The sequence below is a fragment of the Callithrix jacchus genome, chromosome 9 (genome assembly GCF_049354715.1).
Source record: "Callithrix jacchus isolate 240 chromosome 9, calJac240_pri, whole genome shotgun sequence".
Lineage (NCBI taxonomy): Eukaryota > Metazoa > Chordata > Mammalia > Primates > Cebidae > Callithrix > Callithrix jacchus.
The window spans coordinates 2792719-2807840 of NC_133510.1; the positions used below are offsets into that span (position 1 = coordinate 2792719).

The following is a 15122-nucleotide window of genomic DNA, read 5'->3' on the forward strand; positions in this document are numbered from 1 at the left end:
TTTAAATTGAATTTCAATTTACATATTTGACCCTCTTACAGATCTAGAAAGTTGTTTGTTTCTGTCAAACTCATGGTGTTTCTTTGTGCAATTAGTGATCCTGGTTGTAAGTTCCATGTTTGAATATGATCTGATAAAATCTCATGGCCCTTGGTTGATGATGCTTTCCTTCCAAAATTATCTGCATCTATTTTTATAGGGAGCCAAGTTGTCCCACACACCTAAAACCACCTTAGTGTGCCTTCAAGAGTCTCAGGTTTAATGTGGAATTCTCAAATGCAGTTTCTCCACCTTGTTGGAGTCCCAGATGATTCTCCTTATTACTGAGCTAATCTGCATTTTTCCTCAGGGATATCTCAATTTAAGTATTCGCCTACATTAGCCTACATTGCCTGGCCCTGATGAAAGCTCAATTTTATTAGCAGGTCGTTAATGACTCCTAAAAGCGATAAAATTTAACGAACATTTCTGAAGAGCAGAGAGGACCAGATAAGTTGTTGGAAATCCAGATTACCTTAGCGGTTTTTCACTGACGTAATCCCAGTTAAACGGTACCAAGAAAGCTATCGAGGTAAAACACACAATTCTGAGGGACCAGGTTCTCATGAAGAAGAGAATCTCAGAAAGGTGGGCCAAAATCCTGCAGACTGTTTTTCCCCTCAAAGCATTATTTACTGACTACTGGCATGGAGTAAGAAGTGGAGGCTCCAGACAGAGGGGTGCAGCTATTTGGGAGGCAGCCAGCAGAGCTTTTAGCAATGTCATGAGGTTGATGACATAAAAATTGGAGTTTGGGGTTGCCATGGCAGCCAGAATTTGAATGTTTCATGTCTCAGTGGGAAGTCGGCAGGTTTCCTTTTAACCATCTGATGAAACCCTAAACTGCTAAAAGGCAGTAGATGAATCCGGAAGTTCCTGAAAAAATCATCGATATTTTCTGTACTGCTGAGAAGTGAAACCATGAAGTTAGATTTCAAAAAGGAAAGACCAGAGGAAATACCTCAGGTTCTCAATTGGGCTTCTAAGGAGAAAGGCAATTCAGAGACAGAATCTGACAAAAACTCCTATTATAGTTTTGGCTGAGCACAGACCCTGAACACATGAGGCTAATCCTCCCCCATATCATTTCATCTTCCTATCTAAAGCTTTATTACTCTTAATTTTTGATATCTAAATTCCTTATAGCTCATATGTAGTCAATGAAACACTTCCTTGAACTTATAAATATCATACTCCTGAAAAGTAATTTTAATAGACACTAAAAATAAAATTGGAATTTCTATTATGAGATGATGCTTCCCGAGATTATCTTTGACGGTAAAAGTGATTTCCTATGCATCTAATTAGTTCAAGATAGAAAATCTTGTACAACAACTGTGAAGGAATCTGTATCATCACATAGGTGGAAATTTAAATAACAAATTGGTTATTGAGGCGTTTAAAAATAACCAATTGATTATTAGAACAGGCAAACCAAACATATCTGAATATAGGAGACCCTCAAAATATTTCAACACTTAAGGCCTGGTTGACTCTGTGACCCACCCTCACAGTAACCCTTCTCCAGTTACGTTACTTACCTGGTCGACTTTGCTTCTTAGCCTTTACATGGTTAGCTGCAGAAACAGCATAGGGCGAAGTGAAGGATCTGCTTTTGGTGAGGGTCATCATCCCCGGATTATTCCAAGAATCAGGACTAACAGCACCATGAACACAGGATTAAAAGAAAATTCAAGAAATTATTCATCAGTTATTGGGCCAACCTTGCCAGAACCCAAACATCATTTCTGTAATAGACTTGCCAATCTGAGTGTTGGTTCAGGTTGTGACAGAACCACGGTACTTCCCAGTGATGAAACCGATTATGTAAAAACAGGTTCCATTGCAGGGATATAGCAGTTACTCACCAAGCATGCTGGGTTAACAGAAAGGAAAGATAACTTTCTGATTTTCCAATTAATAATAATTAAACACCTTCTCACTGGACTCTCAAATTGTGCTCCTCACAGATTTTCTAAGAGACTTGCAGATTCAGGTTAAGATGCAGGTGAATTTACATAAACTAAGTGTCAGAATGCTTACTTCAGTGCTCTTATTATTTTGGTGCATCTGTATTCAAAAACTGAACATGAAATTATTAAAACATAATGGTTTTTTTGCAGTATTTCCTCATGAAGGAAATGGTTAACAGCAGGTCTCTAGCTTACGATTTCCCTTTACTGGTGATGACCTAGAAAAAAAAAAGTGATGACCCATTCAAATTCCCTTCTAAAAAGGGAGTATTTTTTCATATTGAAAAATACTTCATCATATTTTTTCAAGGGAATTTGTTAAAAGGGACATGCTGACAATGGAGTTGACGAAATGTACCAGGAGAAAGATAATGGAGAATCTTCATCCAGCGAATGCTTTGACCAGGACGTACCTGGTCTGCATAGGTTGCTTATTGTAAATAAATGTGGAATGAATATTAACAGGTTCATGGAAGGCTGAGCTAGAGAATGGTATGTAAGTCATGCAATTAATGGGATATAAATTTTGGAGGTATTCCAAAACAAAATTTCTCTGTATGTGTTGCTCAAAATTTACATATTGAATCTGAAATAGACTCTGTACTAATTTGGGAGAAAAGGAATTTAGAAAGTTGTATTAACAGGCTTGGACTGCTCCAAGGGAAAAGTGCTTAGTGTGTGTTTTGCTAACACCTGTGTCCTTTCAAGAACTAGTACATTTGGTACTGGATACATTCTATAATTTATACAAATATGATTTGACAATTTGATCTTTTGCCAGTCTTAGATTGGCAATGTAAGCAGGATGTGCCTCCTCTGTCTGGGTGGCTTACTGTAAATAAACCTGAAATTGATAGAATTATGGGCTCACGGATGCATGGAGATTGCCATAGAAGCTGTATAATTAAGAGGATATAATTTGGAGAGGTTCCAGGGCTAAAATGGTTCCCTCTGTGCAAGTAATACTATGTATGCATTGCTTAAAAGCCTGCATGCTAAATCCAAACCAGAACATGTGGAATAAAGGGACTTTCAGGGAACTGCACTGACAGACCTCTCAATGGAAAGAATGCTAAGCATGTGTTGCACTATTGTCTGTATCCTTTGATTACTAGTAAATTCGGCAATGGGTAAGATCTGTAACTTGAGTTGAGGTCAGTTTGACACTCTAACACTTGTTATGTCCATTTTTTTTTTTTTCCATCTTAGAAAGATTTTTCTTCAACTATTGACCAATGCAGTTTAAAACTTTATCTTTTCTCCTCAGTTCTTACAACAGTTTTCCATATGTGGGGACATTTGCAATGCGGGTTGACCTTCAGCAATTATACAAAGCAACTAAGTGAGGCACAAAAATCCTTGTTTGACACCCTTTTCAGAAAGCACATCCTGGGCATTTCACAAGTTCTTGGCATTAAGGAAATAATGAAATGAAAGGCGCTCTGGATCTGAAACAGAGAACCACACTGACTATTTTCTGGTGGTGTTGGTCCCTTTTAATTCGTTTTGCTGAACTGATTAACTGAAAAGATTTACTGTGAAGAAATATTATGTAATGTATATGTGGCCTCAATATTTGCAGTTCTCAATACATTATACAGGGAATAGGTTATTACTTTTACTTTTCTAAGTAGATTTTTAAAAGACAATGCCTAATATTATTCAGAAAGCTATATTATGAAGGCTAGCTATTCAAATAAATTGCTGAATAGTAAATTGTTCAAATAAAAACATTTAAAATGTGTTCAAAGTTTGCGAAATATGTTAGAATATCTTTAATGAATGTGAATTTAACGAACTCATGATAAATGACATCCTAGTCACATCCCATTAATACATTAATAAATATTAATTGTATTTTACTATTAATAAAACAATAAATCGATGCATTGTATTCTGTATCAATGCATTATAGTCTACAAGTGCTTTCATAGATTGCTTTGTGAGACCCTCACGATAGTTTCCAGCTTTTCATTGGCCCTTATGTCCTGATTCCGCTTTAGATTTCATGAATATGAAATAATTTGGATTCTGTAAAGGAGAATAGCTTAGAAATGCCTTTACATGGTTTCTTCCCGCTGGCACAGCAGAGGAAAGTTGTGTATGTGATGGAAGTTGTGTATGTGATGGAAGTTGTGGTGTATGTGATGGAAGTTGTGGTGTATGTGGTGGAAGTTGTGTATGTGGTGGAAGTTGTGTATGTGATGGAAGTTGTGTATGTGATGGAAGTTGTGGTGTATGTGGTGGAAGTTGTGGTGTATGTGGTGGAAGTTGTGTATGTGGTGGAAGTTGTGTATGTGATGGAAGTTGTGTATGTGATGGAAGTTGTGGTGTATGTGATGGAAGTTGTGGTGTATGTGGTGGAAGTTGTGTATGTGGTGGAAGTTGTGTATGTGATGGAAGTTGTGTATGTGATGGAAGTTGTGGTGTATGTGGTGGAAGTTGTGTATGTGGTGGAAGTTGTGTATGTGGTGGAAGTTGTGTATGTGGTGGTAGTTGTGTATGTGATGGAAGTTGTGTATGTGATGGAAGTTGTGGTGTATGTGGTGGAAGTTGTGTATGTGATGGAAGTTGTGTTTGTGATGAGCCTGTGATGCAAGATCTCAGTCCTCTTCCCAAAGGTGGTCTTCTGCTCTTACTATCCCCTTCTGACTCCATTCTAAGTCCTTAAAGTCCGATCAGGGAACAGTCTCTTTTGCTAAGGTTACAGCGTTCTTTTTGCCTAGATACACGGGCAGGGGTCAATTGCAAGGTCAACTTGGAATGATTTAGGGTCTAATTTAGTTCAGCTTTTTCTATTTCTCTACAGCCTATTTTGTAAGCCCCTACGTGTATTCTTCCATCTAATTTACCCCTCCAATTATGTCATAGTCCCCTTTTCCTAATGACTCCTTGTGGTTGGGTACAGAGATTCTGGCAGGCTAATGACTTGCCCCTAACAACATAATACACTTCTGAGCGCTAAGACCAAGACCCTTCAGATTCTCAGTCCAGTGTCCTTTCTACCAGACTGTATTTAAAATTACCCAGTAGTAAATTATCCAATTGTATATGTAAATGGATGTAAGTTGTGTTTCTAATTTTTCTCATTCTTGTTATTCTTTTGATCAATGTCATCCTCAAGGAGACCCAATACATGAACAGATATGGAAAGGAATAAATAAATGGGCTAAAAGGGAAGAAATTTCACGGCTAAAACTCAGAAGGTTTTAACTTTGGTTTATAATCAAGCCAAAACGAGTTGTATTTAGTGGTGATACTGCCACCTACTAATAAATGGTTTTCCCTTAAAGGGATCAAAGTCTACTCAGAATGAATTTCCCTTCTTCACAATGACGAAGAAATTGCATTGCTTTCAGATATTATATCAGAACTTTTCACAGGACAGTGAGATTATGAGGTAATGCATTAGGCAGTGATGAAAACATATACCCAGGCAAGATATCTATGAGTATTTTTAGGATGAGATAATGAGGATGGATGGGATCATATGATATTCCTTATCTCTATTGTAAATATTTGGATGTATCCATTTTACAAAGAAGAATGACAAGATCCTTGGGCGTTAAGTTCTTAAAAGTTCTTGGAACTTTTTTCCTTGTCATGATTTCAATTTAAACTCTCAAGTTCATTTAACTAAGAGAAGAGACAAGGAGGGGAAATAAGATTTGACTGGAATGAACAAAGAATAACAGAAAGAAGGAAGACATTTGAGAAAGAATGAGTAGATTTTTGATAGAGTCATTCTGTGGGAAGGAAATCATGAAGCATTACCTAAACTACAAAAGGAAATTCAGCAAGGTGCATTGGCAAAATAGGCTCTCTAACGATGCACACTGAAAACATGATTCATTTTATTAAGCAATATTTAACTATAATACTATTCACGTTTATCAGTATTTGCTGCTGTAGAAATTGTCAATGATGAGTATTTTTAGAGAAAAATATTACCATTGACTTCTCTTTCAAACTTCAGAAAATGTCCATGAAACACTGCATAATCTCTTCTTGTATTGTTTACAAGTTTTACAAAAGTCCCAGTAATAGGATGGAGTGGAATTATACTGACATATAAAATATATAATGGCATTTGAGTTTGCTTCCAGTTCTATAGGTTTTTTGGAACACAAATATTAATATGAAAGAAACCAACTAAAAATTTTTAATCAAAAAGGCAAGAAAAGTTGGCAGTCATGAATTTCTTATAATCTGAAATATTTCTGTGAGACTCAGTGTGTTAGTCTACTTATATTCCAGGCTAAGATCAGGAGAAAACTAATGCTGTTATTACTAACATGTAATATGACACAGATGTAGATATTTTTCATTTATTAGGCCATTGATAAAACTAATATATGTTTCTAAAACCTGAAATCATATGGTAAATGTTGTCACAATTAATGATTTTGAATCAAATATGATAAGTATAATATTTTTATTCTAAATAGAAATGGACCCAGTATCTCCCCCTAAATGCACTTTCCTTGGCTATTTTCTTCAAAATTCTTTTTAGATGTTAATATAACCTTTCCTTTAGTTTTGATAATTCTAGCTTTTAAGTTGCTTTGAAAAATTAAAATTAATATCCTCAGGAAAGTTTAAATTATCAAATGTTTGAACATATTCAGGTGTTCTTAGTATGACCTACTTTTGATTTGCTCTTTTCTCTTTTGTCCAGAGCTAAGACAGCTGGTCTTGTGGGAGGCTAAGGACTGGGCTGGGGGCATCTCATAACAATTGCAACTGTCAAGTTAGATGCTTTTGATGTAAGGGTCTCCATACGAATCTCAATGTAGATAAAATTAGCCTACCTTTATCCTGGGCTTAACCTTTCCCATCTAAGGTCACAATGGCAGAGACCAGCTCAAGTTATTCTTTCCACTTATACTTAAGGCCACACAACAGACGTTAAGCCTGATTGTCTGCTGTTAACCCCTATATGGCTCTGCATTTAAACCACCTACCCTTTCCATTTTCAAAGCCGACCTCCAACCAAATGTAATTGCTTGGGCTTCCTTCCCCTGTAATTTATAACTCACTTTTGGCAAGTAACTTCCCTAAGAGACATGGAACCAGCGAGAGCCATATGTTACCTGGATGAAGGTGCTTCCTGCAGTTTGATGCTGGTACTGCGGTCTCTCCGTACCGGTGCAGGCTCCAAGGTGGGTAGACCTGTGGCTGAGGTGGTGGTGGTCCAAGTGGAAGAAACTCGTCTCAACAAGCCAGGGGGCAAACTCCTTCTCAGGCGCTAGGAAAGAGACTTAACTTCATTACCAAGCTTATTTTATATTTCTTAATTTCTATGGAATAGCATAGAAGGAAATGAGCTTTTAATGAGAAGTTAATTGATTAAATTATATTGGTTGAATACCACCTGTCTAAAATCTGGGTGCTCGGAAATTTAATAAAAGACTCTGGCTAAAATGAATGCATATAAAAATAACATTTGGGGGTATTTATTTCAATGCTTATACAATATGTGATTACAGCAGTGAGAGTCAATCACCTCTGAGATAATTTTGCAGTTATATTTATTCAACAGGATTTACGTATCTATTATAAGAAGATTACTTGTTATGAGAAGCTTTTCCTCAAAAGTCACTTGTTTGGGGGCATGGATTAATTTATATCGTCTTGCACCATAGTCTACACCCCAAGTATACTGACTATATTATCTTCATTTACAAATGAAAGGAGCCAAGTGTGAATGTAAGTCTTTCATAAAATGCACCACTTCTCTTATGATTAATGTAAGTTAGACATCAGAGATATGAATAGTGTCAGCTCCTCTTAATAGGGGACGCTGCTGGTCAACCTGCTTTTCCCCTTCTCATTTCGTCTCCCAAATATCCTAAGCAGGATATGTAGCATCATCTGTACTGAGGCAAGAATCTGGGGTCACTAGGGATCACCAGGATGAGGACCAATACCCTAAAGCAGGTCTGGACCTTAAAAGTTTAACTGGGCCGGGCGTGGTGGCTCACACCTGTAATCCCAGTGCTTTGGGAGGCTGAGTCGGGTGGATCACTTTAGGTCAGGAGTTCGAGACCAGCCTGGCCAACATGCAGTGAACTGAAGTTGTGCCACTGCCCTCCAGCCCAGGCAACAGAGCGAGACTCCATCTCAAAAAAAAAAGTTAAACTGAAAGTATTTGTTCTACAACTTCACCAACAGTCACCACACACAGAACCACAACCCACTTTTGTTTGTGGCTGATCCCTCCTAATAAACCGACCGTGCAGGCGTAGTTCACAAAGACATTCTGCTCTTCTGAAGAAGGTAAAAGGTTTTGAGAAGTGAATTATATGTCACCCTGGGATTTAAGAATAGCTCTGATACTAAATAGTTTCCAGTATCTCTTAAAGATCTGAATGTGCATCTCAGAAGGTCATTCAGTTGGAAGAGAAAAAGTCAAACACTTAAATACCAGCTTTCTGGCCTTAAATCTGTCACTGAACTCAGGTCTAATTTGAGGCCTGAAGGAACCAGTTAATGGCTCTCTCCATTTCCTTGCTGTCATGTTACACTTAGGTACATCTATATCAGGGAATTGCACATTAGACAGAAATTATGTAAATACGTAATTGATAAAGTTATGAAGATCACATTCCTGAGGGACTCACAATGGCAGAAACACAGATGTTACTATCAGCTCAAAAGGACAGCTGCTTGTTTACTGAACAAGTGACTGCTGAATGTACCAGAGTCCGACACTCTGATTTTTTAGCCTTTAATATGCCTTATTTTTAATCTATATTCAGACCTGAAATGGGTGAGGATCCTCTTAGTACTTGCTTTTGTAATACTCATGCCATATATATAAAGACACATTTGTGTAATTTCCTTTTTACATATAAATTACGAATTTATAGAAATCACTAAGGACATCTTTTACTTTAATCTGTAATTGACTAAAACTGTTCTGGGTTCAAACGTGGTTGTGTACTGGAAAGTCAAGAGGGTATTTTGAAGTATATCACTCAAGAAAAGAGTAAAGGATGCTTCAGTTTTAGGAGTCAAGGGTTTTAAACAGAATCTGCACTAGAAAGGAGCCAGGATTTCTGCCTTTTCGTTTTTTTTGTTGTGGCAATATCCTTACCATCTTAGAAAAGAGCCTGGCATATAGAAGATTTTTTGCAAGTAACATGAAAGATTAAATCAAAGAACTAACATAAAAAGATAAATTTTTTTATGTACAGAAAACTATCAAATATAAGGACGGAAGTCTTCAGGTTTAAATATTTGTCACTTTGTCACCGTGATCAACACGGCTTGCCTGAGTCACTGATACGAATTTGCAGACGGAGTTGGGGTGACAGGAAGGAGACCTAGAAGACAATTTGTTTTAAAAACAGTTTAACCCTTTAAGAAGTATGTCATTATTACCTACCTTTGGAATAGCAAGCTTGTCTTTTTCAGAGCTCTCCTCAGAGTCAGAACAGGTAACGTTTTCACTGAGGGAAGTGACGGGATTCACTCTGGGCTTGTGAATGGCCTGGAAGGTGAGCTGTGTGCTGAGCAAGTTGCTCACGGCTCTCAAGGATGTGCACACATTTGGTGGAAGAGAAGGGTCTGCCAGGAGGTCGGTAATGAGGCCGTGGGCCTCGCCCATTACGGCTATGTCCACGGTAATACTGGTTCCTGAAGACTGAGACACAAACCAAGAAGAGATCAGGTAAGAACAGGCCTGAATCTGAGGCACAAAGCATTAAGTTGGACTTTTTCACGAAGAAATGAATTCGGCTGGTTCTTTAGGATTTCAGTGCAGTAAAATTTAAACCTCCTATTTCAAATTCTGCTAAAATGTGCCCTACCTGTCATCCTTTTCTGCATTTGTGGCACATTTTTTAATGCTAGAACTTGGGGAGGGGTCAAGCATTTTGAAGAGATTAAAAAGATGAACGCTAGTTTTTAAAAGGTAAAAACTTTCAGAGAGCTGGGGAAGAAAATGTTGTATCACTCCTTATGAAGAGCTTAACATTTTACGTATATGTTCTCTAGGAATTTCATTCCAAAAGTAACTTTAATATGCTATAAAATTGTATTTTTAGTAATATTTTAATGTGATACTTGACCCTGGTGTTTATTCAATGAATAGTTTTCCTAATGGTAGATATTCAAGAAATGTTATTAGAGATAGACACACGAAAAAACCCTCTGTTTGTGTGCCAGTTCACAATGTCTCTGTTCCTGTTGTTCGTAAGAATAAAAACTTCAGTTCTGGGATTCTGTGGCACATCGGCATCGTCTGCCAAACTGCCTATCAGAGCAGAGTCATTCCTCTGTCCTCACAGCACAGAGTATAGAGGCCAGGAAAATACATAAAAATAAATGAAATAAACTCCAAAGGGATAAAAAACCTTAAGTATAAAGTTGTAAGATTAAAAAAAAAATGAGGGACTATTTTTCGTCTTGAAATTAAAATCTTTAAAAAGAATATGAATTCATAAACTGCCAAGGATATTCTCAATGGATCTGACTAAATCAAGATATAAACTTCTGCAGAAGAAGATATACCATAAGCAAAGAAAAAAACAGTCACACAGAGAAGATGAAACATATCCCAATGAGGAGCTTCCAAAAAATCAACAGAGGACAGAACTGAAAAAGGAAGTGAATAGACAATTCAAACAAAATGTAAATAACCACTAAATTAAAGCCACTAATGTCCCTTATCGTTAAATTGCAAATCAATATAATAAAAACAATTTTTATTTATGAAATTGGCAAAACAATAAAAGATTCATAACACCAAGTGTTAGTAATGGTTTGGGTAAATGAGTAGTGGGGAAAAACAAGCCAAAATTTTTGACAAGGAATTTTGATAGTTTAAATGTATATCAATTTGTTTTTTGTTTTTTGTTTTTTTTTGAGACGGAGTTTTGCTCTTGTTACCCAGGCTGGAGTGCAATGGCACGATCTCGGCTCACCGCAACCTCCGCCTCCTGGGTTCAGGCAATTCTCCTGCCTCCGCCTCCTGAGTAGCTGGGATTACAGGCACACGCCACCATGCCCAGCTAATTTTTTGTATCTTTAGTAGAGACGGGGTTTCACCATGTTGACCAGGATGGTCTCGATCTCCTGACCTCGTGATCCACCCGCCTCGGCCTCCCAAAGTGCTGGGATTACAGGCATGGGCCACCACGCCCAGCCATCAGTTTGTATTTTAAATGTACATATCTGACGATCCAGCAAACAACATGCACATCTGGCCAAAAGAAATACTTGTACAAATATTAAACATACAAAAACAAGAACACAAAGGGTATAGCAGTGCTCTGGCAACAACATCCAAAGAATGTAACCCCAAGATGCATGTAAGTAGAGAAATTTGTTTTCAAAATTCATTATAACTGTATTAGAAAGTTGTGTATCTTTGTTTAAAAGATATGGTTAGATTCATAAAATATTGTCTGGAAAATATTGTTCAGTGGGTTGAAAAAGTATGTTATAGAAAAAGTGAATACATATTATTCTTGTAATGAGAAAAGTATCATAATTAGGCCGGGTGCGGTGGCTCACGCCTGTAATCCCAGCACTTTGGGAGGCCGAGGCGGGTGGATCATGAGGTCAGGAGATCGAGACCATCCTGGTCAACATGGTGAAACCCCGTCTCTACTAAAAATACAAAAATTAACTGGGCACGGTGGCACGTGCCTGTAATCCCAGCTACTCAGGAGGCTGAGGCAGGAGAATTGCCTGAACCCAGGAGGCGGAGGTTGAGGTGAGCCGAGATTGAGCCATTGCACTCCAGCCTGGGTAACAAGAGCGAAACTCCGTCTCAAAAAAAAGAAAAGTATCATAATTATGATAACACCTAACATCCATATTTTGTTTTGCAATGTCTATAACTAATGAGTAAATTACTCTGTAAATTATCATATAGAAGAGTTATGTCTGTTACCACCACAACTGCAGTAATAACTATAATAATAACAGTAAAATTGATATTTATTAACCACAAGTCTACAAAGTATTAATTGGTACTATTATTACCTTCACTTTCATTAGACACAAATAAACTTGCCAAAACTAGACGGGTAGAAAATGGAAATATCAGGCTGCATACAAAAATAGCTTGATTCCATAGCTCCGGAGCTGAAACAGTATGGTGAAAAAACAAACAAACAAAAAAAAAAAACAAAAAGAAACCCAGAAAATCTTAATTTTATGTTCTTAAATATGTCTGTAATTACTTAATGCATAATTTAGTAATAGTGCTGTGTTCTGTGTTCACAGGTCCCGTATGAAAATTTAAGTGTAATATTAACAGATTTAGGATATGTAGTCATACATAGGCCATATTTGTACCTACAGGGTTAATTTTATTTTTCTGTGATAAAAGTAGAATTTTGTTTACTTATTTTAAAAATAATTTGTATGTTGCATACTTGAGGCTTATAACATAATGTTATGCGATATGTATAGATAGTCAAATGCTTACTACAGTGAGACAGATTAACGTATCTAACATTTCATATAGTATTTTTGTGACAAGAACAGCTGAAATCTCCTTTTTTAACAAAAATCTCTAATACGATATTTGGTAAATGTAGTCCTCATGTACATTTGATCCCTGGACTTATTCATCCTATTTATCTGCTACTTTGTATCCTTCGACCTGCATCTCCCCATTTCCCGCCCCTGCCCCTAATTCTGCCCAGAGTAAACCACAGTTTTATTCTCTATCTCTGAATATTTGACCTTTTTTAAAAATTAAGATTCTACATGTAATTGAGATCATGCAGTATTTTACTATGTCTGGCTTATATTACTTAGCATAATGTCCTTCGGGTCCATCTATGTTATGACAAATGGGAGGATCTCCTTCCTTTTTAAAGGCTGAATGATATTCCAGTGTCTGTACATACATTCCATGTATTCTTTATCCATTCATTCATGTACGGATGCTTATGTTGTTTCTGTATCTTGGCTATTGTGATTAATGCAATGAACGTGAGACTGCAGATATCTTCATATGGTGGTGATTTTATCTCATCTGGATCATACAGTAGTTCTATTTTTCAATCTTCCTACGAATGGTTATACTGTTCTGCATAATGGCTGTGCTAATCTACCTTTCTAACAGCAGTGTTCTAGGGTTCCCTTTTCTCCACACCCTTGTCGACATCTGTTATATCTTGTCTTTTTGATAATAGCCATCCTAATAGGAATGAAGTGATATCTTACAGTAATTTTAATTTGCACTTCCTGATGATTAGTGATGTTAAACACTTTTCCATACATATCTGTTGGCCACTTTTATGTCTTCTTTGGAGAAATGTCTGTTCATGTCCTTTGCCCACTTTTTAATCAGGTTATCTTCCCCATATTGTGCTATAAGTGTTATGTATAGATATTAATTCCTTACCAGATATATGCTTTACAAATATTTTTTTCCCAGTCTGTCGGTTGCCTTTTCACTTTGTTGATTGCTTTCTGTCCTGTGCAGAAGCTATTTAGTTTGATGTAGTCCCATTTATTTATTTTTTCTCTTTTGGCCTGAGATTTTGGTGTGTTATCCAAAAAATCATTGCCAAGGCCAATGTTTGAGAGCTTTTCCCTTAAGTTCTCTTGATGGTTTCAGGTGTTATATTTAGGTCTTTTATCTATTTTGAGTTGATTTTTGTGTGTGGTGTAAGATAAATATATGATTTCATTCTTTTGCATGTAGAAATCCTGCTTTCTCAGCACCATGTATCAAAGAGATTACCTTTCCACCTTGTGTCCTCTTAGCACCCTTTTGTAAAATTATTGACCATGTATGTTTAAATTTACTTCTGGGCTCTCTATTCTGTTCTATTGATGTACGTTTCTGTTGTTATGCCAGCAGCATACTATTTTGATTATGATAGCTTTGTAATATAGTTTTAAATCAGAAAGTGTAATGCCTTTAACCTTTTTCCTCTCAGTACTGCTTTGGCTATTTGGGTTTTTTTGCAGTTTCACAAAAAATTTAGAATTGTATTTTTCTATTTCTGCGAAGATGCCATTGGGATGTTGATAGTTATTGCATTAAATTTCTATATTTCTTTAGGTAGTATTAATATTTGAACAATATTAATACTTCTGATCCAGTAACAGGGAATATTTTTCTATATATTTGTATCTTCAATTTTTTTCATCAATGTTTTATAATTTTCAATGTACAAATCTTTCACCTCCTTGGTTAAATTTATCCCTAAGAATTTTTTATGCAATTGTAAATGGGAGTGTTCTTTATTTCTTTTTCAGCTGAGTGCTTATTTGTATATAAAAAATGTTACTGATTTTTGTCTGCTGCCTGTTGATTTTCCATCCTGTAACTTTACTGGATTCATTGTTTGTTTCCTTCTTGGTGGAATCGTTGTAGTTTGCTACATATAAAGATCATGCCATCTCCAAATAGAGACAACATCATTATTCATTTTAATGTTTGTAAAAATGCCAATGAACTAAGTTAACATTCCTTTTTAGAAATAAGTACTTTAAAGTGCATCTCTAATCATTATGCTTCTGAAAATCTCATGCAGTGTGATTCTCTGAAATAGTAATGTTCATTCTTAGCCATGTTCTGATAAACTAACAATTCACTGCACTGTTTCGATACAAATCTGAAATTTTAAGTCAAACTGTTTTCAAGACATACAATTTTAAATGTTTTTGACAATGAAATTAAGTTTGTTGTCTAGTAATAACTAAAGAAGTTCTTTTAAAATGTTCTCAGTACATAAAATCTACATATCTGAAGAAAACATAGAACATGTTCATTAAAATTACAAGTTTTATAGAAATTATTGGGAAGAGGACAAGTCTTTTTATAATTATCAAATTGTGTATCTTTTTTTAATAATACATTTTATTTTTTCTTTCAAGTAATAGATGTATTTCTTATATATACTGAAAAAAATAGTAAAAATTTAAAAAGTGACTTTAAAATAGAAACAACTGAAAACTCATCTTTATAAGTCAATGTCACAGTTATGTAAGAATTGAGAAACTAAGCACGTCATGTATTTTGATGCTACTATGTTGTAGATTTTGCAAAAGCAAAGGTCTTTAAGTGAAAACAAAAGCAACCTTCAAGCCAACAGACAAAGTATCCAGACTGAAATTGGCTAAGAAACTGAA

General features: G+C 36.1%; 1 protein-coding gene across 5 annotated transcripts in view; it reads right to left on the reverse strand.

Moving 5' to 3' along the window:
- The window catches only part of PDE3A (phosphodiesterase 3A), a 337466-nt gene that overhangs the window by 56949 nt on the left and 265395 nt on the right, over positions 1-15122 (reverse strand). For all 5 annotated transcript variants that reach the window (XM_035255181.3, XM_054237914.2, XM_035255182.3 and 2 more), the window contains exons 3-5: positions 9403-9660; positions 7106-7260; positions 1581-1696 (exon numbers count right to left, since the gene is read on the reverse strand). In XM_035255181.3, coding sequence (XP_035111072.3) covers positions 1581-1696; positions 7106-7260; positions 9403-9660 — 529 coding nt within the window. The remainder of the gene's footprint in view (positions 1-1580; positions 1697-7105; positions 7261-9402; positions 9661-15122) is intronic.